We start from the raw sequence: 26,375 nt of genomic DNA, 5'->3' as shown, positions 1-26,375 counted from the left end.
CGAAAACTGCTCGACTGATTGGCATCACATCAGCATGATAATTCCAGTTTTATCCATGAAATATGTTGTTTCAATTAGTTAATCAATGGAACAATACAATGGATCTAAAAAGTCTACTCACCTCATGTTCAAATGCCAAATTTTGCGTTCAACCGGAACTGGTGGTATGTGTACATGTGACGTGATCTATTCCGATCTGGTGTATACGATTTATTGACAAGAGCCGTTTGACAGACGTGTGACATGCTCACGCGTCTGTTTTTTGGGAAGGCGCCATATTTTCAACGATGTCAACGACGACCTCACCACGCATTAACAACAAGACAAAGCGCAGCAGACAGGACGCAGCCTGGCTATTGCGATTGAACCTTTGGATCGGTTTTGGAAAAGGAATATTGTACCCGTGTCAAAGCCAATGAAATTCCATACGGATTTGGGCTGCTTATTCCGACTGAGGTGTTGTTTTGAAGCTTTTTTTAAATTTGTTTTGGGCTTCTGACCCGATTGATTCTAATATGAGGCTGCATGTATATCAGGCTTCATATGGCGGTTTAGAATGTTAAACTGTGACTTAAAATAAGACTGGAACAATTAGAAAAGAGCCTGTAATTCGAACAACTTGGAAATCGACCTACGTGTTCGTGTTGCACTTTGAGGTTTCATTCTGCAAAAGGCAAAAAAACAAAACACAAAAATGAACAGAAACCTGACTATAACGCCAATAATGCAACACAGGACACCAATTTTAACACGCACACAGCCACGTATGCAGGGACATCCATTGTGGAGAGAGAAGTGGGTTTGGTGCATTGCTCAATGGCACTTGGGCAATGCAACGTAGTCTGGTGCAGCGCTTTCTATCCACTGTGCTGAGAGATCATCCGGAGTGTTGCCAGAAATGATGCAATTTCCAAAAATGGCCACACAGGTTTTTGTACCTTCTGCCATCTAGTGGATGAGCAAATCATTGTTCTGCCTGTCACTATATGTCGCTGGGATAGATAGATGGAAAAATAATATATATTATTAAACCCCCCCAAAAATCAAGTGTTTTGGGGGATTTGTTCGCCTTACAAAACAAAAGAAAAAACAAAAACAGAAAAAGTAAACAAACAAAACAAAAACAAAAACAAATGCTAACAAGTGGATCAGCAGGTGTATGCGGGGGTCCAATGAAGTGAAACTGGATCATGTCCCTGATGATCTATGACGTGCTGGTTAACAACGGGTTAAGAATCCCCCTCTGTACACACTGAGAACATAATGGCAGTCAAATTGGGCTCCAAAATGTCCGCCTCGTTACTGTTACGTTGCGCTAGCATCCACCGCCACACTACTCTCGTCCTCTTGTTCACCTTCCCTGGTTTCCGCCGTAGTTTCCTCGTTTTCGCCAGCTGCGCCGCTTGCACGCGTCCGCCCCGCCGCGGCAGCTCACCTGTTCACTTTTTTTTAGCGCGCAGGCCAAAGCCATGTCTTAGTATCAAATCGCGGCTCTGGCGCCATCTTGTGGCACCGTAGATCCAAGGATGTACTGGCAGAATGAACAGTTGATCAGCTGTCAAATGTCAATCAAATACCGCTAAATATAACCAGGAAAAATGGATGTAACTTGGTCGAGCATCTTTCCTATGTCTATACATAACTACATGTTACTGAGAGCACGTCTGCTTCAAGCCTCCGGTGGCTGGAATATGAAAGAACATTTCGGAGAGGAGGTTTCATTCTGGATGTCGACGCAGATGTAATTAGAGCGTTCTCTTTTGCACTGAAATGTGCGATTCATAACTGCAGCCGAAGGACAAATCTTTTGAAAAGGACACATTTGCAAAAGTCTGCCAGCGTCAAGTCTCGTCGCCATTCAATGTGCCGTGGGGGGGGTGGGGGGGGGGGTCACTTAAGACGATGTGAGTGCTTTCAAAGGGTACTTTTAACCTCGCCACTGCGATTCCACGATTCAATACAAGCACATTCTGTCATCACACAATTCCTTTCGTCTTGTTAAATGCTGCCTGCAAACAAATGACCCGCCCACTGTCTGCTTTATTTTGATTCATGCATCTTTTTTGGACACCTGCAGCACATTCCCCTCCCTCATCCTTCGCTCCTCTGTACAACATGGTCGGTGGGGAGAATGCTCCCCCTCCCGCCATCCACTTTTGCACTGTTGCATGCGCGCACGTCAGAGGGAGACGCTTTGCAGAGCAGCAGAATCAGAAGGTGAGTTTGAATCCATGAAATGTACTTAATTCTTGTTTATTAATGCCATTGTAGAGGTTTCTCTCATTGACGCTTAAAAGGTCTTTCACACATTTCCTAACGAACACAAGTGGCATTTTTTTCATAATTCTGCTTTCGTGAGCTTAACATTGCAGGTGTAGTTTCACGTCTGAAGAATCAAGGCTCAATCAAGTATTATTATGCAAATAAAGCAGCCTGCTAAGTCATTTGGCATTTATTAAAGCGGCGCATCTCATTTCAAGTGTCCTCGGAGCGTCGCCGGTCGATAGGACATATTTCCATCTCATTCGTTTGGCGACTAAAGGAAATCTTGCGTTTCAGCATCAGACAATTTTCTATTCTTTCTATCAAGCGGCACCAAAAAAAAAAAGGGGCTTATTGTAGCTCTCTTCGTGCCAGATGTCTACCTCGTTTCCCCCTGAACTAAGAAGTATACGCTCATCCGCAATTGCTTCCATTTCTACGGGGAAAGGGATGCATGCAACCATTTCTTGCTGGGCAGCATGGCGGGTAAACGGTTGGCATCAATGCCTCACAGCTCCGAGGTTCTGGCTTCGAATCTCAACTCCGGCCAACCTGTGTGGGGTTTGCATACTTTCTGCGTGGCACTCCAGCTTGCTACCCGCATCACCCAAAAACTAAACAAAAAAAACATGCTTCTTCATTTTAATGGCGAGGTGTGATTGGGAATCCTCGTTTGTCTATATGGGCCCTGCGATTGGCCGGCCACCGGTCAACGACGTATCCCGTTTCTCTCGCCAAAAGTCAGCTGGGATAGACCCTAATGGGGAAAAATGGATAGTTGGACTTTCCCCAAAGCAATTACAAATGATTTACTCAACACGTTGAAATCAGTCGAGTCAAACTTTCTCTCCATCATAGATCATCGTTCACATCCTCTCCATGACACACTGCAGATATTGCATACTGCGTACATATTGGGTGTCTCTTTCGTCATCGTCACGGTTAATAACGGCAAACTTCGCACTTACACAAAGAGTGCAGTAGCACATTAGGCTACAGTAAGCGTTTTATTGGCACTCCACTCCCCATATGTAATGTCGCTATGCCCTTTTTTAAAATAATACACCGTCTTTTGGGAAATCGTTTTTTGGACTCCCGCCCGAGCTGCAGCTCGTGCCGTATCACGATGTGTGTTGGTATGATAATTGGGCGAACTCCTTGAATTGGGGTGTGTTCGATGACGGAAATGTTTTTGTTTTTTCTTCCCAGTCTTTGAAACAGTTCCACGGCAGCGACCTGACAAAGCCGTGAGATGGAGACCTTATACCACTGTCCCTCGTCAAACGTCTGCAGACCGCTCCACAATTCCAGCGTGTCCCCGAACTCCACCGGGGGTAACACCACGGCCGCCGCCGCCGCCGCCGCCGCCAGCCTCTACACCGAAGCCGACCTCTTGGACATCCTCGGCCCCAAACGTTCTCCCTTCTTTCTCCCGGTGGCTGCCGTGTACCTGCTCATCTTCCTGGTGGGCTTGAGCGGGAACCTTCTGACATGCGCCGTGGTGGCCAAACACAAGAAGATGCGCAACACCACCAACCTGTACCTGGTCAGCTTGGCCGTGTCCGACCTTCTCATGCTGGCCTTCGGAATGCCCATGGAGATCTACGATCTGTGGCAGAACTACCCGTTTCCCTTTGGTGCCGGCGGCTGCTACTTCAAGACGTTCATCTTTGAGACCGTCTGCTTCGCGTCCATCCTCAACGTCACGGCATTGAGCGTGGAGCGCTACATCGCCGTAATGCACCCTCTCAAGACCCGTTACATAACCACCAAGAGGCACACCAAGCGGGTCATCGGCGCCGTGTGGGCAGTGTCCATGGTGTGCGCCGTACCCAATATGTCCTTGCACGGTATCTTCTACCTCCAGGGCCGCATGAGGGAGTCGGCCATTTGCACCGTGCTCCAGCCGGTGTGGATGTACCACATGCTCATGCAGATCACCACCGTCTGCTTCTTCTTCGTCCCCATGATGGTGATCGGCGTGCTCTACCTGGTGATGGGCCTGCATCTGGGCAGGGAGACGAGGCAGAGGCGGGTCACCTTGGGGAAGAACTGGGGCAGCGATGAGGGCGGGCGACGGACGCAAGTCATCAAGATGCTCTGTGAGTTTCGTTTCAATGTGGCATTTGTGAACTGCTGGGAGAAACACAAAGTGGTGTCTTGACATCATGAGGTTTTCGAGATGCGAGCCATCAATCGGTCACATTTTTTTGGGGGGACGTTTTTGGCTCATGTGCTCACACAGCGTGAAACGCCATTGACGGGCTAACAATTAGCATCAATACTCGCGGTGTTTTAACCATGTAAGCAACACATGTAGACAAACGATATCACAGGCATCTAATCTCTATCCGGGAAAAACGACTAATATCGCAAGACCCTAATGAGGCACGGTAGTTGTAAACCTTTTCTTCGTATGTGCCTGCGTGACTGTATTATACTGCCCCCCGGTGGCCAAGGTGTCCAATACTTTACTAAGTTGGTCGTGTGGGTTTGTGATCAACTGCAGCGCGTTCAGACTTCTGTACAAATCCACTGTGCGTTTAGTGCTGGAGACCTCGGCCCGAAGGTCCCTGGCGCTCTTTAAAGTCGGCCCTCATGTCATTTTGACCCTCTCCGCTAGGTGGAGCTACATCGCGTATTTGGACTGCAGGAACTAGGAATTCATTAATTTGAACCAATAACTTGATCTGAATATAAAGCACTTCAAGTAGTCTTTACAGCACGTCTCTATGGTAGCAATTGTGAGTGACTTCCATCACGCGTTCGGTCTGAAGTTTCCAGTTTTCTTGAGCACACTGTGATCCCGGCATTTGAAGCAAAACGTTTTTGCTGACAGAGTGCCAGGATTTTATCTCGTAATCCACGTCGCCGTCGCCAAGGCATGCGCCCAAAGGACAAAAACACGGGGACAGGCACGTCTGCAGTTTCTTACACGGATAATTGCTATTTGCAGCGGTGTCTCAATCGAGCTTCACAGCTTGATGAGACTTCCGGTAACATTTTGTACCAAAGCCTCATCTGCTGTTGAGTCCAGAGCAAAGACGGTGACGGTAAAGAAGAAACAAATGTATACAAATTCAAGGCAAAAGCACATTTGTCAACTGGGGAAAACCAAGACGAGACCAACTACCGTTTTTCTTGATCTTGATCTTAGTGGGGATAAAAGAAGTTGGTAGAGGTTTGTCTCGTTCAAGAACTTTGAAAAATCTCGGCGACACAGGGTCCTGCAATATTAACCATGACAAGTGAAAAGCGAATCTGATGAGATTTGACAGATATAAATTGAAATCGGGATGTCACTTGGATTTTTTTTTTTTTCTTTCTTTTTTTATGTTAAACGGTTTTAAGATGCAGCGATGACGGATCTTGAAAAACCTTCATCAACACATTTTCTTCATGAGGGTCTCCTTTTGGAGAGAGAGAAACGAGGTCCACCCCAGATTGGTTGGCAGTTAATTGCAGGGCACATGCAGACCAAGAAGCATTCATACTACCAAACACACCCGCGATTGGCTCCACAGAAACCCAGATGGTCCAGGGTGAGAGTAGCGGCAGTCAAGCATTTCTAACAACCTGGTGTCTTCATCCTTCAGCCATCGTGGTGGCGGTGTTCGGCGTGTGCTGGGCGCCCTTCCACACGGAGCGCCTGCTGTGGAGCTCCGTGGGCCAGTGGACCGACCTCATGCATAACATCTACCAGTACGTCCACATCCTGTCGGGGGTCCTCTTCTACCTCAGTTCTGCCGTCAACCCAGTCATCTACAGCCTGATTTCCACGCGATTCCGCGAGTGCTTCAGCGACCTCGTGTGCTCGCGGGTCGACGAACCGGACTCTCCGCCGCCCCCGAAGATTTCGCTGGTCCTCTCCGCCTCCGGGGTCCAGACGGGAGGTCAGGACTCGTTGATCCGCTTACTGTCTCCACCGACGACACAGGACGTGGACGCCGCGTTACTCTCAAGTGCTTGCGACGACACGGCTTCCAAGATTTCGGTGTTCTGAGATATCATTCCAATGCCCAAAACATTGTCTTATCGTAGGACTAAAACAGATCATTCCAACCGGTTTTTATGTCATGCTACCTGGACTGTTCGCCTGTCAATCACAGAATTGACATGAAGAGACAAAATGGGAGACGATTTAGGGCCGACTCACACTAGCGGGCGTTTCAAAGCGTGGCAGATGTTTCAGTGTGCCATGGCTTCTCTACCTGTTGCACCACTGCAATTTTCGGGACTCAGATTTGAAGTCGTTCTGTTCATTTCTGTTGTGCAAGGTCGCGCTTCTCATAAGTAAGTGGCAAGAGAAGCTGTCCCATTAATTATATTAATTATATGACAAGTACATGAGCCTGTGCTGTGGACCTTTTTTTTTTTTACTATGGATGATTTCAATTTGTTCTGTTTATTTCTATTGTGCGATGTGGCGGTTATCGTGACCGGCAAGAGGTGTGTGTGTTCATATTGATCATGACACGTACTGTATGTACCGGACATTTCGTGTATGCCAGTGTTGTGGCCTTTTTATTTCACTACAGGAAATTGCTAGTTGTTCTGTTAATTTATCACATAAATCAGGGCATTAAAAAATGTGCAATTGTGCGTGGCCATGTGTCCTTGCTGTAGATTAATTTGGTTTTTTTCTGACTATGCATCATTTCTAATTGTTTGGTTTATTTCTATTGTGGAAGGTAGTAGTTATAATGAGTAACTTGTGAGAGAAAGCCACCACATGGATTATATGACACAAATTGCATGTGCAGTGGATATTTTGACTGGATGATTTCTAGTCGTTTTGTTTATTTCCATTGTGCAATATGGCAGTTATCAAGAAGAACTGGAGCTAGGTGCAAATGCATTTATCATATGACACTTATAGTGCATGCCCGTGTGTCTGCTGTAGATGATTATTATTATTATTTTTTTTACTACTTTATGAATAACTCAGTCATTGTTTTTTTTCCATTTCTATTGTGCAAGGTGGCGGTTATCATTAATTGGCATGAGGAGCAATCTCACGCGCATTACAGCGCTTATAGTCTGTGTTAACTGTGTGGGTCTCGCCTCTTCGGCTGTTAACCAAGCTGGTGGAATGTCATCACAGCAAAATTTGATGCAGACTGAACTTAATTAGCGCCGGACTCCAAAGAAGTCTGGAGGACACCTGGGGGAGGTGACATTTGGACAAGGGCAGTTCCATTTTTCTAACTGCTAAATGTAAAATCAAATACGTTGACCATGACGTGCGACTCTCCTGTACAATCACTTAGACGAGGGTTTACGGGGCAATTTTATTTGCCTAATGTAATTGGTTCTGTCCAAAAGCTCCATGCATATTCAACCTGCTCATCTAGCTTCCACCTGCTGCCCCCAGGGTAGAACCACGTGCGGACGGAAAGAAGCGGAGCTGGATCTGATTAGAATAATGTCATTGTGGAAAAAAGAAAGAAAAACAAACAAAAACAATGAATGTCATGTTTTTTCTGTAAGCTTGTGCTTTGAGCAGTCGTGATAGCTGCTTTCAGGAAACTGTACAATTCAAAAGCTCCAATAAATATCAAAGCAGCCTTAAGGTAGCTCTTACGTTATCATGACTGCATCATTTTTTTGGGTTGCCATTTCCAATAAATGCACTTTAAGGCGTCGAGCATTTTCCCTCCCCTTGCAATAAAAGTCAGCAAATGCCCTTTTAGTCTAAAAGATTATCCTAGGCGGCGTGGGCGTGTTGAGACTGATTATTCCTCACAGATCTGCTCGGAAATATATTGGCGCATGTGGAGTGATGGGAAGCATTTTTATTCACGGTCCTTTTAGGGTGTGTCGCGTTTTACTGAAGAGTCCGCTGCATAAGCAGAAGTGCCCAAACTCGCCGCCTACAACTTAAAGTTACCTTACAATGCTCGCTGTGTAAAACGCATAACAGAGAGAGAGAGAGAGAGAGAGAGAGAAGGAGCGAGAGATCTGGATCCGGTCCAGGCAGGGGAGCTTCATTCGAGTCTGACGGGGCCACGAACGTGCTCAGAAGCTGTCCGCCATCCACATTCCACACGTACAGCAGAAGGCCTCGACAGAAGGTGAGAAACACGGGGGACCCCCGACAGAACCCGACAGGTCGAGAGGGAACGTACTGCCATCCGTGGTAAACCGCGGCCCCGCTAAATAGTTCGCCTTTGAGCCTGCGGGACTCAGCAGCTGCTTTCCCCACGTCCTGTCACATAACAGACTGTTAGATAACTTGGCAAGACTTAAGTACGGAGGAAACAAAATGGCCGTGCAAACGAGGCTGCAGTGGCTGCTGGGAACATCGTGTAAATGTAGCTTACTTGATAGCTTAATGTTGGTTAAATACACTATACGGAGACTGGTTTGGGACTATTAAAAAACAAACAAACAAAACAAATGTGATTGTGAATGTGCTGGTACAGATAGCAAGAAGTGGTTAATGTGTGTGTCATGACTTGACTTGCTTGTAATTCAGCGGGGACTTGCGCTTTATTTTTGCCACAGTAACTTGTGACTTTAAACTTGAAGGTTAAGACTTGAGTCTTACTTATGAATTATTCCTCCCAAAAAGAATTTGCAACTGCAATGTTGCAGATAAATTAACAGCTTTTTCTATTCTTCTACTACTACTACTATGGCAGTCTGGTGTGCTGTTTTGGTCGTATGGAGTAAACCACACACACTGTAATAGCAATAAGCCCTTTTTTCTTCCTTTAAAAAAATCGTTTAAGATATTAAAAATAGGTAGGCATGCATCCCGATTTAACTCTTTTACATTGTTCTCGTACGATGCAAAGCACTTAAGCATTATCTTGTCACTTTTCATTGTAGTTTCAACATTTCATTCACGTTTCTATCAGATGACATATTCAATATTTTTTTCTCCCATTTCGCGGTGGTCCAGCCGGGCAGAAAAGAAAAGGTTCAATGTAAGCAATTGCATTCTAAGAGTTATTTCTGTGCTCTCGGGGTTGCCAGCGCCTGCAGCGGTGTCGACTTGCGCGACAGTGTATTATATGCATAATCCCAAACCGTGTCGGGGGGGGGGGTCACAGGGAATCGGAGTCCATTTTCAGGGATTACGCCGCAGAGAGCCAGAAGAGCACAGGCAGAAGCTTCTCGGTTAATGTCCAAAATATTTCACACGAGGCTGTTTGGAGAGTATTTGAGCATTTAAATACTCTTACGGAAGTCATAAACACACGAGATGAGCAGGCCACGAATTCAACAAACACTCACCGGGACACAACATTAGGGACATGCCTGTGCAATCTGAAAATGGTGCCCTTACAAAGACAAGAACGCTCAGTTTTGCGCAACTGTCACAGTTATTCATCTAAAGAATGTCGAGCAACCCCGATTTTAACAACATTTTGGGGGACGAAATTGCACTAAAACATCGATTTTCAATAAAAAAAAAAAGTGGTCTGCAAACAACAATGAAAGTGCCTCCGGATCATAAAAAAAATCACAAAATGCTCTGCCCACATCAGATGGCATTCACAACAACAACAACAAAGAAAGAAAGAAGAAAGCTCGGTAATTGAACATCACCTATCTGTCGAGGACACCTGCTCCCAATTGGGGCTCCCTTGGGTAAAATGATTCACAGTGCTTCAATTTGTCCACATTTTGTTTTTACAGCCGCATTCTAAAACGGCATAAGGATCTGAACGCTCTGAAAATGGCTGTGCATCGACGCTCCCCATTGAACCTGGGGCGAAACTGCCAAAAGATACTGTGGATGTAAAAGGTCTACACACCCCTGTTCAAACCAAGATATACCATTTAAAAACCTATAATATGTATAACACACACGAAAAAAATACAATCAAATAAAAAAAAGTAAAAATAAACAACTGAGATAATGTGGTTCTTATAACTGGGCACGTGGCTGTGTTCGCAATAGTGCCTCGGATTAATCCCAAATAAGGTTCAGCTGTTTTAGTAGTATTTTCCCGATATTCTTCTTGCTTTCAAACAGGATCTTGTGGGTTTTGTGCTAGCAGTGATTGCTCTTTGGAACTGTTAATAATTTCCTCCATTTACAACCCCAATTCCAAAGAAGTTGGGACGTTGTGTTGAACATAAATAAAAACAGAATACAATGATTTGCCAATCACGTTCGACCTATATTTCATTGAATACACTACAAAGACAAGATATGTATTGTTCAAACTAATGAACTTTATTGTTTTTAACAAAAATGAATGTGGTTTGGCATTGTCTTGCTGAAATAAGCAGGGGCGTCCATGAAAAAGACCTTGCTTGGATGGCAGCATATGTTTCTCCAAAACCTGTATGTACCTTTCAGCATTAATGGTGCCGTGTTGCAGCCATAAAATTCCAAGTTAATGATTATTTGCTAAAAACAATAAAGTTGATCAGTTTGAACATTAAATATCTTGTCTTTGTCGTGTATTCAATTAAATACAGGTTAAACATGACTTGCAAATCATTGTATTCTGTCTCAACTTCATTGGAATTGGGGGTTGTATAAAAGGGTGTGCATACTTGTGCGACCACATTCTCAGTTGTTTATTTTTATTTCCGCTCTAGAAAAAAATTCATTTGTATTAATTGAGTTGTGCCGGTTATAGGCCACATTGATGGTGGAAAAGGTCTTAAAATGATTTATCTATGCCCCATTACGAAAAACAACACAAAAATCTGTCATTTGAACAGGGGTGTGTAGACTTTTAAAATCCATTGTAGGTGTGCCATATTTGTTATAGCGGAGAAGACTTGCGGCTGTAATTGCTGATAAAGGTGCATCAACAAAGTACTGAGCAAAAGCTATTACTACTTACAGTATCCGAATATGTGCTTTAATTTTTTAGTTTTAATATATGAGCAAAAACCTAAAAAAAAAATGTATGATGCGGTCATGATGGGGTGTTGTGTGTAGAATTTTGAGGGACAAAATGAATTGAATCCATTTTGTGCAAAACATGAAGCGCTGTGAATACTTTTCAGATGTGCCGTATTTCTGATGGGGAAAATCTTGAAACCGTGTGACACAACGTGATATGAATACCTCTCGTAAGGCATCCGTCACAACAGAACATTCTTTGTCAAGGCAGACTTTTTAAAAAAATGTTTTAACCATACAACTCTTGTATTGGCTTTTATTTAAATGTTGTGGCAAATGCGCATCAGAATACAAAATAATTTCTCAAAGTGAGGAAAGAATAAGAATGACGAAAAGGGACTGTAATCAGCAACAACTGTGCAAAAATGTGAAATACAGTGAACCCCCGCCTATTCACGAATAAACTGATTTATTGTGACTGATTTCTTTATTTTGACTAACCGACAACTATTTGCTGAAAAACTCACCTATTTGCGCATCGTGTAAAAATGTGTCATAGAACAGTGAACTTCTTGTCAAGCAGTCATTTTGCGACATTGTTCCAATGTCAATTGGCGAGCCATGGGAATGCTTACAAAATACTGCAAAGCCAAAGTTGTGAAATGATGAAAGCATCACGTCTGTCCCAGTGATACCTGAAACGAAAAAGGGAAGTGCATCGTGACTTTAGGGACACCCTGTAAAAACTGTACACCAGCTTTTGCACTACTCTGTCTGTATTTAAATCAAAATGAGACTGTCGATGTATCATTGAGTCAAGCACTTTCTAAAGTGCCTAATAGGAAAGTAGTAATTGGTATTTTTACAGGTTGCGAACTTCCAGTGCATTTTCCCAAATTCAAATCCTCTGTAAGCCATTTATTGTTTAAGGATAATGTTGTAAGATTTATGATTGTAGTTTAGGGTATATTTAGTGTTTCAACTATCCATAGGCAATTCTAAACAATTTTTGGAGAAAGGCATCAATTACTCGCAGATTTTCGCCATTTGGTCCTGAACTCCTGCAGAGGGCGAGGGTTCACTGTAAAACATGTATTCTGCAGTGGTTAAAAAAAAATAAACTAATAATAATAATACATAAAAAAAAAAAAAAAAAAAAAAAAAAAAGAGACAAAGACACAAAAGGTTGAATGGAGAGCGGATGAAAAGCGTGAAGGACATTATCAACGGCCTGTGCAGGCAGGAGACCAAATGATCTATGGTACCAGTGTGAGTAGCGGAGAAAATGACTCACTTTCACAACATCATGCCCTCCTCCACATAATTGCCTTCATTATGTACCAATCCCTGTCAACCAGGCCAGAATGCTAACAACTCCCTTTTAGATAGCCGCCACTCAGCTGGAGAAGGACGGCTTGCGCGATATCCTGACCACATTGTACGTGTTCAGCCCCGGCGCGTCGAACCCAGGGGACAAGCCGCGCTTGTCGTACGCGTAGAAGTTGAACAGTTGACCGTCTTGCGCCTCCAGGGACACGGAGGCCGAGCCCACCCTGAGGACGCAGGGGTACTCCCTTTCGAAGACCACCCTGAAGACGCGCTCCACCAGGTAGTTGAGCTTTATGGTCCGGTACTTTTGCGGGATCAGCTCTTCGATTTGAGGGCCGAACTGCTGCATGGTGAGAACGCCGTCCGAGCCGGCTTTGATTTCGTAGAAGGTCATGTTGCTGTAGGTGAAGAAGCCCGCGTAGGCTTCCGGGTTCGGGGGCGCAGAGAGCACTCTATTGGCCTCCCTGAAGGCCTTTTCTACAGCAGGGACGATGTGGCGGTAGGCTTTGGCCACCACGTCCTGCTTCTGGGACCGACCTCCGGCCATGAGCACCACCAGGCCGAGCTTGAGTCGCGGCACCAGGGAGAAGGTAGCTGAGTAGCCGTCTAGGTCGCCATCTTTGCGCACCATCTCGTAGCCCAGCAGTTCGTTCACCTCCCACGGGGTCCCGGTGCGGTTGGCGAAGTAGTCCTTGTCACATCTGAACAGGGGCGTGAGCATGATCTTCAAGGAGTCGGGATCCAGAAGCTTGCGGTGATAAGCGCCCAGCAGCATCATGGCCAGCTTGGCCAGGTCCGCCGCTGTGGAAAACATCTGACCCGACGGGCGATACCAGCCCAGGTCGTACAGCGGGGCGGGCTTCCCGTTGGAGTACACGCCCACGGCCACCTGGCCCTGGAGGCCAGGCGTGATGTCGAAGCCGGTGTCCTCCATGCCAAGACGGTCCAGGATGTTTTCCGAGACCCAACGCTGGTAGTCCACGTTGACCACGCGCTCTGACATCACGTGTGCCAGCAGCGAGAAGGCGAGGTTGCTGTAGTGACATCTGGAAAGAGAGACGTTAAATTGACGAAGAACATCGTAAAAGGGGATAGGGAGTGAGTCTTGTGCCCCCCCCCCCCCACCCCCCTAAAAAATGTGCATACAGCAGTATGCAGAGTACACTTAAAAAAAAAAAAAAAAAGGTTTCAAGCTGTTTATTGCCACTCACAGTTGAAGTTCACTGTTAAAATCAACATAAAACAGATAATTGCACGAAAAGTATATTGAGCTTAATATAAAAAAAACAACAATGCAAAATACCATAGACAGGCTAATCAATAGCATCTGTGCATCTTACAACCCTTAAGCAATGGATATTTGAACATAGACAATGGAGCAACACATGGAGACAGACAATTTAATAATAGTCAGAGGCATATATACTTTATCCTCTCAATATTATTACAGCTCACTATATGGGCTGAACGATGTGCCAAAAGAAATTGAATTTGAATCATTTATATTTGAACTTGAATTGCTAAACTTGAATAATTGCATTGAATAAAAATGCATTTGAAAAGCATGAGTTGAATTTGTATTGTTTAATTGGAAACATTGCATTTAAAAACTGTACCTGAATAGTATAATTTGAAGCCAAAGTCCAACAAACTTGAAACTGGAAGACGTTATGTTGAAAAAACCGGAAAGACGACATAGTCACGACGGTGTGATACGTTCCTATAATAGGCTGTCCTTTATTATGTTGGAAAGCAAGCAGCTTTTTATGTATTTCTGACCGTATGACACATTCCACAAAGGTTCAGGAAAGGTGGTATAAAATAATCTTACATTCACTTTCAAGTTCACTGCACTCGACCAATTTAAAATTAGGAAAAGAATAATGAGACCGCAGTCGTTTGTTGGCTTGATCTTTTTAATTGCCACTCAGCAGAGCAAAAACGCCCGTGGTGGACTTCCGCTAACGACCCGGGCTAAACTTTGCTCCTCCCCCCTCTTAGTCGCGATGTCAACTTATTTTCTTAATGCAAATTACTACTTTCGTATCAGGCAGGGCTTTGGCGCCCTCTTGTGGCATCTAAGGGCTTTACAGAAAGAGCAAAACATCGATTCTTATTATGTACCCTTAATATCTCGCATGAAAAAAAAAAAATCCACTGATTTTATTTACTGCGCTGCGACCCTAAAAGTTCTAAGTAACTGAAGCTCACTTGGTTCCCGGGTCGGCGACCAGGACATCGTCCTGCAGAAGGTTGATTGCCGACTGAGTCTTTCCTTTCCAGAGAAGGTTTGTTGCCCTGAGTCTCCTGGGCAGGCCTAAGGTTGAAAGCAAACAAAGAATTTGTATGCTCGACACAACACGTACACAAACACGTACGCCGCTTCCTGTCAATATGTTGCCCTTCTTCCTTTCTTATTATTGCAACGATCAATTCTCCCACTGGATGCGGCCATTAAATAGCAACGATTCTTACCACGTAGGCCATGGAAGGAGGTCTGTTTAGATTAGGGGTGACAAACCTGTCACCATAGTTACGTCGTTAAGGGTGTGGTTATTATGGTGAAACCACATACAGTAAATGTGTAAACATTAGAGTGAGTCAGGGTAAATGAGGAAACCTTGTTGCCCATTTTTTCATTCCAAAGTCGCAAAACTATCATTCAACTTTGATGCCATGCTCCGCTTACGTTAAATTGTGGAGAAAGAATTGTGTTACAATTTAGCGTCACCCATCTGTCTAGGATATTGGAACTGTTGCATTCTGCGCATGGATCCTTGTAACTTTTTCGTGCGCCCTGTTATGATACACATGTCCGGCCTATTTTTTGTCGATCGGTAAAACCGTGTCGGGGTTAAATACTTTATAGGGGTGCTACTGAGTAAGTAGTCATGTTTGGGAGCCGTAAAATACAGTTTCACCAGGATGCACTTGCCAAAAATGTTTTCGGGCGTGTTATTCCTCTACATAATAAACGGCAATTCTTAGAAATAAACGGCAATTCTTAGAAATAACAACAATAATAGCAATGATAATAATAATAATAATATGGAATGGTGGACCACTGGTTAGCACATCTGCCTCACAGTTCCGAGGTCCTGGGTTCAAATCTGGCCTCGCCTGTGTGGAGTTTGCATGTTCTCCCCGCGTCTGAGTGGGTCTTCTCTGGGTACTCCGGTTTCCTCCCACATCCCAAAAACATGCATGGTAGCTTAAGTGAAGACTCGAAATTGTCCGTGAGTGCGAATGATTGTTTGTCTATGTGTGCCCTGTGATTGGCTGGAGATCGGTTCAGGGTGTACCCCGCCTCTCGCCAGAAGTCAGCTGAGATCCTTGTGAGGATAAGCGGTACATCAAATGGGTGGATGGATGGGTAGTAATAATAATAATAATAATAACAAAAATAAAGTAGATCAGGAGTTCAGAAAATTGATTCGAGATTTGTTACTAAATTACTACATTTTTCGAGATCAGAATTTGAGAAACACTGGTTCAACTGATCGATCAAATTCCATTGATAAAGCAATTAACCTGATAGTAGTACACGAGTGAAATTATCTTTTGGGGGGAAATAAATAAATAAATCATACAAAAAATAATAAAATAAATAAATCAGCCCTTCACTACACCCGAAGAAAAACAACCAATCAAAGATAGAAGGCATGACTGACGAGGTGTCAATCATTTGCTGTGCGCTTGAGGGCACACTGATTGCGGGCACACCCTCGCAACCGTGTACTGACGTGCTACCTTAGGCTTCGGGAGCTTTGCTGAAACTATGGTGGAGTATCCACATCCGGAAGTTTAAAAAAAATGCCCATTCCTCATTTGCCAACAACTGGCCATAAGACTAGCAAACAGATGCCATCAGATGGCATCAAAGTAACAATTTTCTATGAGTTTGATCATTTTCTACTCCACGCTCCCTAGATGAGATTTGAACCGCAGATTTGAATCTGCTGCCCTTCTTCGCTACACATCTACTAAATTAATACACTTCACTTGAGTATGGGTGTTCAAAGTACCAGAGAGCTGGCTGGCCATCCTGCGCAATGTCACTGAGGAAGAGCGTACGGGCACCTCGCCGCTGTCCAGAAAGATCAGACCGTCCGTCACGTATTTGAGCTCCGATTCCCGCGTCCTCCCCATGGGATTCTTGATAGTGAAGTTGTCCACGTACTTCTCCAGCGGGTCGTCCAGCGAGCCGATCTTGCCATCCTCCCACAGCCGGTACAGCATCAACGTGGGGAAGATTTTGGACAGGCTGGCGATTCTGAAAACAAGATAAAGCAAAGTTAATAATTGCGCATCGAAAGCAGTGGTGTGTCAAACACGTTTTCCGCACGGGCCATGATGTTCCGGTTTCCCTCAGAGGGCTGTTATGACTGTGAAAATCATAGAAATGTGAATTTTCTACCCTATTCAGTTGTATGAATGGCAACAGTGGATATTATTTTACTAAATGAAGTTGCCGACAGTGGCGGTAGGAATGCGTTTGTGTTTGGTGTGATGTGTAGCTTCGATGAGAGAAAACGCTTCTATTATCTTGATTTGTTCCACTCTGGCCTCTGCCTACGCAATTAGAAGGCACTTGATTTTGTGTTTGATCCTCTCGCTCCGTCACCGATAACAAAATCAATACTTGCCATTGACACAGCAGTAAATGGGGACCTCGCAAGTGGGTTAAGTGTGCTATAATTCTTAATCCAGGTGTTTTAAATTGTGAACAAAATGACATGAATTGATTCAAACGTGACTTAAAAACATTGTCTGGACCGTTAATTGAGATTTTGAAAAATGTAACTTTATAATCAATGTTCAGTATGGGTGGACCAGCTAAACTGATCAACCGTGTCTTTCTTTTAAATGGATGTAAAACCAGGTTTTCACTGCTGGCTGGTTGCCATTGACAGCAGCAGTGTGACGCATTTCCTAGATCTCAGCAGGCTTTCACTTCTCTTGGTGCCGTATTCTCTCGCTGGCTGACACCGCTGCCCTCTTCCATCCTAATGGCTCAGGTGAACAACTTTCTGCCATGCTGTGGTTTGTTTTTGCAGATTTTCTGTTCCAATTTAGCTTTTCTCATTCAGAAGCACTTCCATTGTAATGTTTACACTTTATATTGCGATATCGATCGTGTAGCATAGATCGGTAATTCATTATGAGATTAAGAGTACAATGCCAGCGCTGTACTTTTAAACTAATAAGCAAAAGTATAACTTTCAGTAAAACAACTTAAACTTAACGTGCTCATTTAAATCGACCTCGGCGCACCACCAGATTTGAATAAGAACAGGGAAAATTCGTTCAGTCTCAAAATGAGCCCCCCAACAATGATTTCACTGATTGACATGAAATGTCTATTATTACAGGAACCGCAAAAAAGTCTCAAGGATCCAAAGGGCCAAGATGGAACAAGTGGATCATGTTTTGACAAACTCCTGTTAGGGAAGTTGCTCAAATGAGCCCCAATTGGAAGCAGGTATCCTAGATACAAGGGCTTTGCTACATTGTGAGGTTTTTGCGCCTCTACCAATTTAATATGGGCTGAGCATAGCCTCCAAGCTTGACAAACATTTGGAGGACTTCCCATGAAAATGGTCCCCTTTATTGCTGCTGGCAACGCATCATTATGTTTGCACCCATTACCATAAATTCACATTTTCTAGAATTAAACACCTCATTAGCTCAGCTTTTCATCAAAAAATGAGTTTCAATGTGATGCAGAAAACAAGTCACCTGTAGATGGTGTACTCATTGGGGGGTCCTGAGAATGCATCCGAGCTGTTCCTCTTGCCAAAATTGCCGGTCCATAAAACCGTGTCGTTCAGGATGACGATGGCGGAGAGAGCTGGCAGGCTGATTGGATTGAGGCTCTGGCGCAGCAAAATGTCCACCTGCGGGGGCAACAGACAATGCATTCAGGGATGGGGGGGAAACATTTAATGCATGTTGGAGTGGTCAAATAATGCCAGAAGACGTCACCGTCTGACGCTTTCTTTGGCTACATATGTCCACACGTCAGCCAAGGCGTTTGGAAACCTTCACAAAGACATTATCGGCTTCCGTACGTACATTCAGTGGAAAACCTGCAACGGAATTACAAACAGCTCTTTAAGCGGGAGCTGCATCTTTTGCCTCAACGGATGCACAAGGCTGGATGAGAAATTTGAGATGCTGTGTCTTTTTTTTTTTTTTTTTTAAACCAAAAATGATGACGGGGGCGGAGGTGGGGTGTGCTGTTTTTGTAGCTAAAAGAGGCAATATTAACATTTTGCCCCTCAATTATTTATCGATCCTTGGCATAGTGCAGGCTTTTCTAAAGTTTTACAGCTCAAGACACGTCCTGACTATCTAAACGTCTTCCGTTATCGCACACGAACGAAAATGCGTCCCGCTTACTAACAAAGAAACTAAGAACAATACAAAATTCTAGAATGTTTACCACCTCTGTAAATTTGTTTTTCCTTATTGCCATCACAATTTAAGCGCTCCCCGACCCTCAATTTAAATGGTTGAGTGCACTCCCTCAAATCCTAGCATTTTACCTCATGCCTAATTAAAAAGAATCTAGCCCGCTAACTAACTAATAGGCAAACAGAAATACAGCACTCTAGAATGTTCTTCTGTAAATTTATTTTCACTTTTTGCCGTCAAGTTGGAAGAATCCACCCCTACCCCAAAATGTAAATTGTGGAGTCCTGTCCCTTGAATCTTAACTTCTTAGGTCATCCCCTTGAACCACAACTTACAAAAGGATAAACAAAGCAAAATACACAGTAGCACTCGAGAATTGTTTTCCTTTTTGCCTCATTCTTGTCAGACCAAACTTTGCTGACTGCAGACACTGCTGGCCTTCCCCCTTATTTTTCTCTTTTGACTTCTACCCTCGATATGTTACTAATTTGTACCATTATAATATTCTTTGATTGCAGGGATCACACTGCTGCGTGCTCTAAAACGTTCCATGTTTAATCTCCTTCCGTGCTTTATATCGCCACAGGAGAGCAGCTGTACTGTACATCTAACACAGATAGACCCGCCGACTTCAATCTCTCCCTCTCCCACCTTTTCCAGGGCCTCTTTCAGACCAGGAATGGGATGTTGCAGCGGAACAGGCTCTGGGAATCGAGGACACCTCATCTCGGCTTTGGCGTCGCCGGCCAGCCCTTCATCTGGCCATTGAAATGAAAATGGAGAACAGAAGGGAGAAGACAATGATTAGAGGAAGCATGTAGGGACACCCCACTTGATAATTGAGAGAGTAAAGCAAGCCCAAATCATGCGGCAATTTCAATCACGGGGGACTTATCAATTTTTTCCCCCACTGTGCTTGCATAATATGCACTATTCAACTCTCAAGCCACACATATGCATTTTCAACTTGCAGATGGGAAAATCGAATCAGGACGTGGAGCTCATTTTTCCCCACTGACGCATGTCACTCTTCCCCCTCTACTGCAGGAATATTATTATTAGCAACAATATTAAGTGCAGCTTTCGTCACTATGACGGCTGGGGATGAAGCTAGGGGGTTGCGCAGGGAAGCGCTCCATGGTGTACTGGTAACTAGAAAGGTACTGTGGTACTTCCCAGTCAAACATGATACTACACCTCATTTCTTTAAGTACCATTTAAAAAAAAAAGTACATAAAAATGAACTCTATGTCTAAAGTGGGCACCACCTTATTCGGCTTGTGTAAAGTACTTGTATAAATTGCACTCCTGCAGCTCATCCAGGCACACACAGTGTCATCTAGAAGGAATGTCTGTACATGGCCGACAGACACGGCAAAGCTCGTCTGCACGGAGTGTTAGAAAGCAATCAGGAGTAGAGGCTAACATTTTCGGGATTCCGGGAAATTCCGGGAATTTCACTATAAATGACAGGATCGGGCAGAAGCCGGAGCGAACGTCACCGGGAGCGGGCGGAAGCAGGAACTAAATCACCGGGAGTGGAAACCATAACAGCAGTAGAAACCATGGTTTTTGCTGGATTCTGTAAAACTTTGGCTCTGTGGGTGGGATTTTTTCATTTTTTTTTTTTTAAAAGTCTCACTCGGGACTGGGAGCAATCTCTAGGAGTGGGAGGGAGCGGGAGTCAAAATCCACTCCCGTGTCAGCCTCTAATCAGGAGGGAGCGTCGCTGACCGCACCAGCATCGTAAATGATATCATGAATTCAAAGCGCGAAAGGCTAGCATGTGTCACATTTCAAAGACTTCCTTTCAAGTCAAACAGGTGTGAATGACTTTGCGATAAGCTCTCTTTTTCCCGACTGATTGCATTTGACGAGGCGATTAAAAAAATGCTGTTTGCAGTAGAGTAGAGCACACATGCAATTTCATTGAGCCATTAGCAATAAAGGGAAGACTTCAAAATCACGGCGTAAATACAGCCAAATAGAAGTGCTGTACTGCATACTATAAGCTTGTCTATGTGTATATATTAGCATGACTGTATTGTCTATTATGTATATTTGTCTAAAATGTCATTCTCTCACTATTCTGGCATTTAGCAAATAATTTTGGAATGAACTTAATCGACCTAAAACAGGAAAAGTTTAGTCTGATTTCATGTCTGACAATCGAAAAAACAAAACAAAAGGCATAAAGCATGTCTTTTTACAGTTATGGCTTAGCATTAGTCTTAGTATGACTGTATATATCAAATGTATTTTCACTGGCGTACGCAGAACTTTATTACCAAGTTACACTATTCAACTGGTGTGCAGGTCTGTGCATTTTTGCGAATGCAGTGGGCACAGGAAAAACACAAATCATTTGGATGTCACAATTTGGCAAAATTCAGAACAAATAGGAAAGATTGACATGGTTGTGTAATTGAGTTTAATTTTATTTGGCCCTCCATAGAACCAAATATTTCACCAATAGTCATCCCATTAGACAGATGGCGAAAGGGCCTTTGTCTTCTTGATTTGTTTTGATAGCTTGTGACACCTTGAAAGCGTGCTAATCGACTCAACTGGAAGAGAACATGAAGGTGCAATTAAACAATTGTTTACATTCTCCCAAGGACATCTGTCTGGTTTTCATGCTGGTTACACCACTAACTCGGATTTTGTTTTTGTGTACAAGCAAGAAAAAAATGAATTTCCCAATGTCACATTTAAGAGATCATTTTTAGGGTGCTTATTAGCATTGACATTTCTAGTCAGCAGACGGCGGAACTGTCTTATTTTTTTTAATTTGTTTTCACAGTTGGAGCACTCTAAAATCCATCTGAAAGCATAAAAAATGCCGTTGTCACATCAGTGGATGGTCAATATGAGTTCACTTTTTATCAGTGTTTGAGCGGCTTTTAGCTGGGGAAATATTTACTTGTGTAATTTCACGCTTGATGGGTGGGCATGCACTCCAGAGACCCAACTATTTGTATACAAGCCATTAAAAAGTCAATCCTCAATCATTTTCCCCCTTTTTTGTCAGAGTGGTTTCCTCGCCGCAGACGATGGAAATGTCTTCTTCTTGATTTGTTTTGATAGTCGGCAACAGTTTGACAACTCTGAAACGCTCACCTGGCTGCATCTTTGGAAGCTGATACTGCCAGAAGAAGCATCCCGTCATCACCATGGACAGCACGAGAAAGAACACCAAACCCACTTGAGTCCATTTCACCTTCATCTTCTTGGTTTTTGTGACTCCTTGGAAATGGACGGTGGCAGCAGGAGGAGGAGGAGGAGGCGGCGGAGGAACGACGGCGGGAGGAGTTGACTTGAGTAGAAGAACACATCATCCAGCAGGTCACTCATCAAGGTTTTGCTCAAAAATGACTCATATCAGAAACACAAGGCAAGACTTGGCACTGCGCTCCACATAGTACTCACCACCAGAGCAGGACGGACGGGATTAACACACAGCAATCTTCTTACCACTCAATCAACCACCTAACCATCATTCTGGTTTAGTTCCGCCACAAAGGCAATGACGGTGTCCCATGTTGACAAAAAGCACAAACACGGACTCACGTATCTGATTTTCCTAGGACTGCGCTGTAATCTGACGGCCCGTGCCGCTTTTCCCCCATCACAATTCAATTTCCTCTCCTGTAGCTCCGGCCTGTTGACATCATAATCCTCAGATTTACTCCACCAATGCAGTCGCTCAGGAGGGAAATCTTAATCCCTAATCCCTGTGAATCACTTCACTTCAATCCAGTCTGCCGAGTGAATCCTGCAAGATGGCCGCCTTAGTCCCCACACGGGTTCAGACCCGCAATGTGCCGTCACGGCGCAGCCATTGTGGATCCAACGAAGAAATGAAAGATTTCAAACATAACAAAGACAACTTCATCCATTAGGAAAATACAGGCGCATCTCAAAAGTTAATAATCTTGTAGAACACTATTATAGTAGTTTGGTTTCAAAAGTGAACATCATAGATTTAGGTTAAATACATTTTTATTTCTCAAGAAGTTAGAATACAGTAATCCCTAATAAGGACCGATAATCAATAACCGCAACTAGTGCAAAAATAAACAGGTGAGTAGCAACGCCCTTGAAGATTTGGTTTGGGTTTTGGGGGCGGAAAAGCCCGAATAAAAGAGTCACTGAAGATTGAGGAAGGGGTTTGGAGTCAGGTTATGTAATGCACAGAAAGCAGGACGGGGAAACTCGCACTTCTTTATCGTTGTAGCAAAACACTCAACAGCGACGGGGGCAGGCAATTTTTTGTTCCTGTGGTTTGGCTGGGGCTGCATCATAGGGTATTATTAGTGGCTTGTGGAAAAGCTTACTGTGTGCAGGTGCTGTTCCGGGTTGCATAGCGTGATTTAAACACACACACACGCACACACGCGCACACGCATTCCTTTTTACCTGCGCCTGCAGCCCGTCCACAGCGGCCTCCCTGAGGACTTTACTCCCGGCCTTGCCCATGGTTCAAACTCACCGGCTGTGACCTGACACAAAAACACACAAATTGGGCCTTATTTGCAGACGCTCTGCATTCACGCAGCATGGCAATTTTCACAGTACCACGCTAACGTGCGCCACCTCCCCACATATCATCTGATATATAACAATGTAACAACAGAAAAAACACAAGTGGATCAGCCACTGCAACCGCACAAGCAGACACCGTGATAATTATTTCCACGGTAGCTATGTGTCAGTGTCAAAAACAACAGTGAGAATCTGATGAGTTGTACACGGAGAAAACAACCTAGTGAAGCTCTTTCCAACACACATCCTGGTGCTCATCAGGCAGTAGTAATATGGCGCTGTGACGTCAGCATGCCATATCCCGGTTATTGCAAGTCCAATATGAGACCATATGGACAAGTGGGAGAAACAAACAGATTCACACTATAACAATTTGGACTTTTACTGACCACTTATTTGACGATTGAGAAAGAGAAATAACTGTAGAAATCATGCTGGCAGGCGCTTTCAACGAAAAGATTTCACAAGTTCAAAGAAATTAATTCATTCTTTTTTTTAATCTGATATGACGCTGTATCAGATCAATACCCAGAAGCCATACAAATACTGCATCAGAACCAAAGATGTATTTAAAACTAAGTGCTTTTATTTTATCTGCCTGCAGATTAAGTCAGATAAAAAACACGTCCTACCAGACTTCTGCTCACGGAACATTAACTCGCAAGGCGTTTTGCTTTTTCGTTTTAGACATACAATGCTTAATTCCACTAGGGGGCAGTATCGCCTCCCTTCCGCCCTCAAGGGGAGAGTAGTTTAACTGTATTTTAGTTGATTATATTTACAATACAATATTGATGGGGATCGAGACTTGCTGCCGATGGCGAAAAAGCCGACACTAGACTGTGCGAACAGTTTAAACTGTAAATATACCACAAACTATGACTTAACAGATGATATGATTTTGAAAAAAAAAAAAAAAAAAGCACCCTAATTCCGAGTGTACATGCACATGTGAAGACTCTCCTAACAAGCCAGGCTATACTAAACTCATCCCCAACATACCAAACTTCCCTCACAGTTGAGTTTTATCACTACAACACATTTCCTTGGATTCTGTACTGTAGTACATTCCTATTTAACATGTAAATAGGAAATTCATTTAAAATAGGCTTTGATGACTGAAGATGTTTCACAAAGAGCACACACAATGCAAATTGTGAACAGCAGAGGATAGGATCCAGGGGAAAAATGTAAATGGGTGAACCTGTGAATAGTGAACAGTAAAAACAGGGGGGAAATATTGTATACAACATTGCCTGCCCAGTAATAGTGTATTATGGCAGAATTGTGACGCTGGAAACAATTTATTCACTACATTATTTTTTACTTGCACACTAGCGTATGTAACACCAATCTAACACTGCATTACAATAAGGAAGAAAGCACATTTTGTGCAGGTAAATTCTGCACCAGGGCCAGGATGTGAGTGCGTGCGTGTGTGTGTGTGTGTGTGTATGTGTGAAGAAGTTGTTCTCTTGGCCCAAAGTGACTTCCACTCGAGGGCCACAAACTGTGGGATTGGCAGCGAAGATTCAATTTTGTACCAAGTGCAGCAATATCGTTGAGTCCCAAAGTCCCGTAGCATTGTCAGATAAAACAACAACGAATGCATGTTTTGACGACTTATTCGGTGTTTTCAACTTGCTGTTGAAACTGCTGCTACTATGTTGTTGAATGTAATCTTTATGTTTGAATAAGTCAATGTTATTGATGTTAAAAGAGGTTATAAACATACCTGTCAAGCAGAAATGTTGCTAATTCTGCATCGCTTCTGAATCCTCTCAGCTGCCTGAGGTCCCTTCGCTCTGCTTCCGTTTGCTATTCTTATGGCCAGTTGTGAGCAAACAAAGGATAGGCAGTTTGGATTTTCCAGATGTGGATATTCCAAAATAGCTTCAGCAAAGGTCCTGAAGCCCAAACTCACAAGTCAGGGCGAGGCTGCAGGGTGGTGACCGGCTATCAGTGTGGCCGTGAGTGCACAGCAAATGATTGACGACCTGACGGTCACGTCTTGTGTCTGTTGATAAGTTTCCTTGTTAACTCTCGTGTCTCCTCTTTCCCAGTGCTCCCCTGTGTTCCTGACCCACGTCATTCCTGCCAGCACGCCAGCCGCCAGTTCTGTCCACTGCCTGCCACCTGTCAACACATCCAGGACCACCTCCATAACCTTTACTCAATAAACTTCATCATTTTACTAGGGACGGTAAGATGAAGCCCCATGAAGCATCGATACTTTCAGGCAACTGTGCCGGCACGTGTACCGACACTTCATTGGGAATCATTTACGCTATGGCGCCATTAAGAGGTCAATAAAATGTACTACAATCTACAAAACAAGCGATAGGACCACAGTGAAACACAGTATTAGAAATAGGAATGCACTTTTGTTACTTGTAGTAGTGCTTGTAATTAAACAGAATTAAAACCCCAATATTTTTCATTGGTTTTTATTTAAAAAAGTAGTTTCTCGAAAGAGCCAGGACTAAGGCGGTTCCGCTTTTTTTGTGAGGATTTCTCCTGCTTTGGAAAAAAAAATCCTCTCACAAGGCACAGACGAAACTTGAGTGGAAAGGTACATGACAGCCGGTGTGAATACATTTGGAAAATAATTGCTTTGCTTTCTCCAGTACTGCAGTGGACAGGAGTGTCTGTATTTGGTTCTGCCAGGTAGTTCTGTACTTTGATTGTTGCATTTACTGTCCGTCATATAGATGTGGGAGTTTTACTTTGCTGAATGGATCTATGTAGGCGATGCCACAGGTGCGTTTCGAAATGACACGCGGTTCCCGCGTCAAACCAGCAAACCACTTCCTAAATCGGTCACGTGGTACGGTGCTTCAGGAAGGTTCGAAGGTCATCGCTTATGTCATCAAACCACACTTTTTTTGCTGATTATTCCACACACACTTTGAAGCTTCGACACAGACCGTAACACCGGCCCGCAGCCTCCGAGCCACTTCGCTTGCCTTACAAAGAGCCTCATGTCCCGCCGCCGAGCCCTACTCTG

The 26,375-nt window shown here is 43.9% G+C and overlaps 2 protein-coding genes across 9 annotated transcripts in view; one reads left to right on the top strand and one right to left on the bottom strand.

Moving 5' to 3' along the window:
* Nucleotides 1-2,088: 2,088 nt before the first annotated feature.
* On the top strand, nucleotides 2,089-6,795 carry nmur3 (neuromedin U receptor 3). Of its 3 annotated transcripts, XM_061785860.1 has the most exons (4): nucleotides 2,089-2,217; nucleotides 3,472-3,997; nucleotides 4,130-4,364; nucleotides 5,859-6,795. In XM_061785860.1, the coding sequence occupies exons 2-4, from the start codon at nucleotides 3,515-3,517 to the stop codon at nucleotides 6,263-6,265; spliced, it is 1,125 nt and encodes a 374-aa protein (XP_061641844.1). In that variant the 5' UTR covers nucleotides 2,089-2,217; nucleotides 3,472-3,514; the 3' UTR covers nucleotides 6,266-6,795. The 3 variants fall into 3 exon arrangements, with proteins under 3 accessions (XP_061641844.1, XP_061641842.1, XP_061641843.1); XM_061785858.1 differs by having other exon boundaries at nucleotides 3,472-4,364; XM_061785859.1 differs by lacking the exon at nucleotides 2,089-2,217 and having other exon boundaries at nucleotides 3,419-4,364.
* Nucleotides 6,796-11,379: 4,584 nt separating this feature from the next.
* The window catches only part of lactbl1b (lactamase, beta-like 1b), a 50,329-nt gene continuing 35,333 nt past the window's right edge, over nucleotides 11,380-26,375 (bottom strand). For 2 of the 6 annotated variants that reach the window (XM_061785854.1, XM_061785855.1), the window contains exons 2-9: nucleotides 25,104-25,504; nucleotides 23,243-23,325; nucleotides 21,944-22,139; nucleotides 19,475-19,581; nucleotides 18,146-18,303; nucleotides 16,432-16,679; nucleotides 14,618-14,723; nucleotides 11,380-13,452 (exon numbers count right to left, since the gene is read on the bottom strand). In XM_061785854.1, coding sequence (XP_061641838.1) covers nucleotides 12,474-13,452; nucleotides 14,618-14,723; nucleotides 16,432-16,679; nucleotides 18,146-18,303; nucleotides 19,475-19,581; nucleotides 21,944-22,139; nucleotides 23,243-23,302 — 1,854 coding nt within the window. In that variant the 5' untranslated portion in view covers nucleotides 23,303-23,325; nucleotides 25,104-25,504 and the 3' untranslated portion in view covers nucleotides 11,380-12,473. Of the gene's footprint in view, nucleotides 13,453-14,617; nucleotides 14,724-16,431; nucleotides 16,680-18,145; nucleotides 18,304-19,474; nucleotides 19,582-21,943; nucleotides 22,140-22,252; nucleotides 22,882-23,242; nucleotides 23,326-25,103; nucleotides 25,505-26,375 lie in introns of those variants that run through there. The other 4 variants (XM_061785856.1, XM_061785853.1, XR_009790251.1 and 1 more) reach the window with 3 other exon arrangements.

The sequence above is a fragment of the Phyllopteryx taeniolatus genome, chromosome 9, assembly GCF_024500385.1.
Source record: "Phyllopteryx taeniolatus isolate TA_2022b chromosome 9, UOR_Ptae_1.2, whole genome shotgun sequence".
Lineage (NCBI taxonomy): Eukaryota > Metazoa > Chordata > Actinopteri > Syngnathiformes > Syngnathidae > Phyllopteryx > Phyllopteryx taeniolatus.
This window is presented reverse-complemented; position numbering and strand designations above follow the sequence as displayed.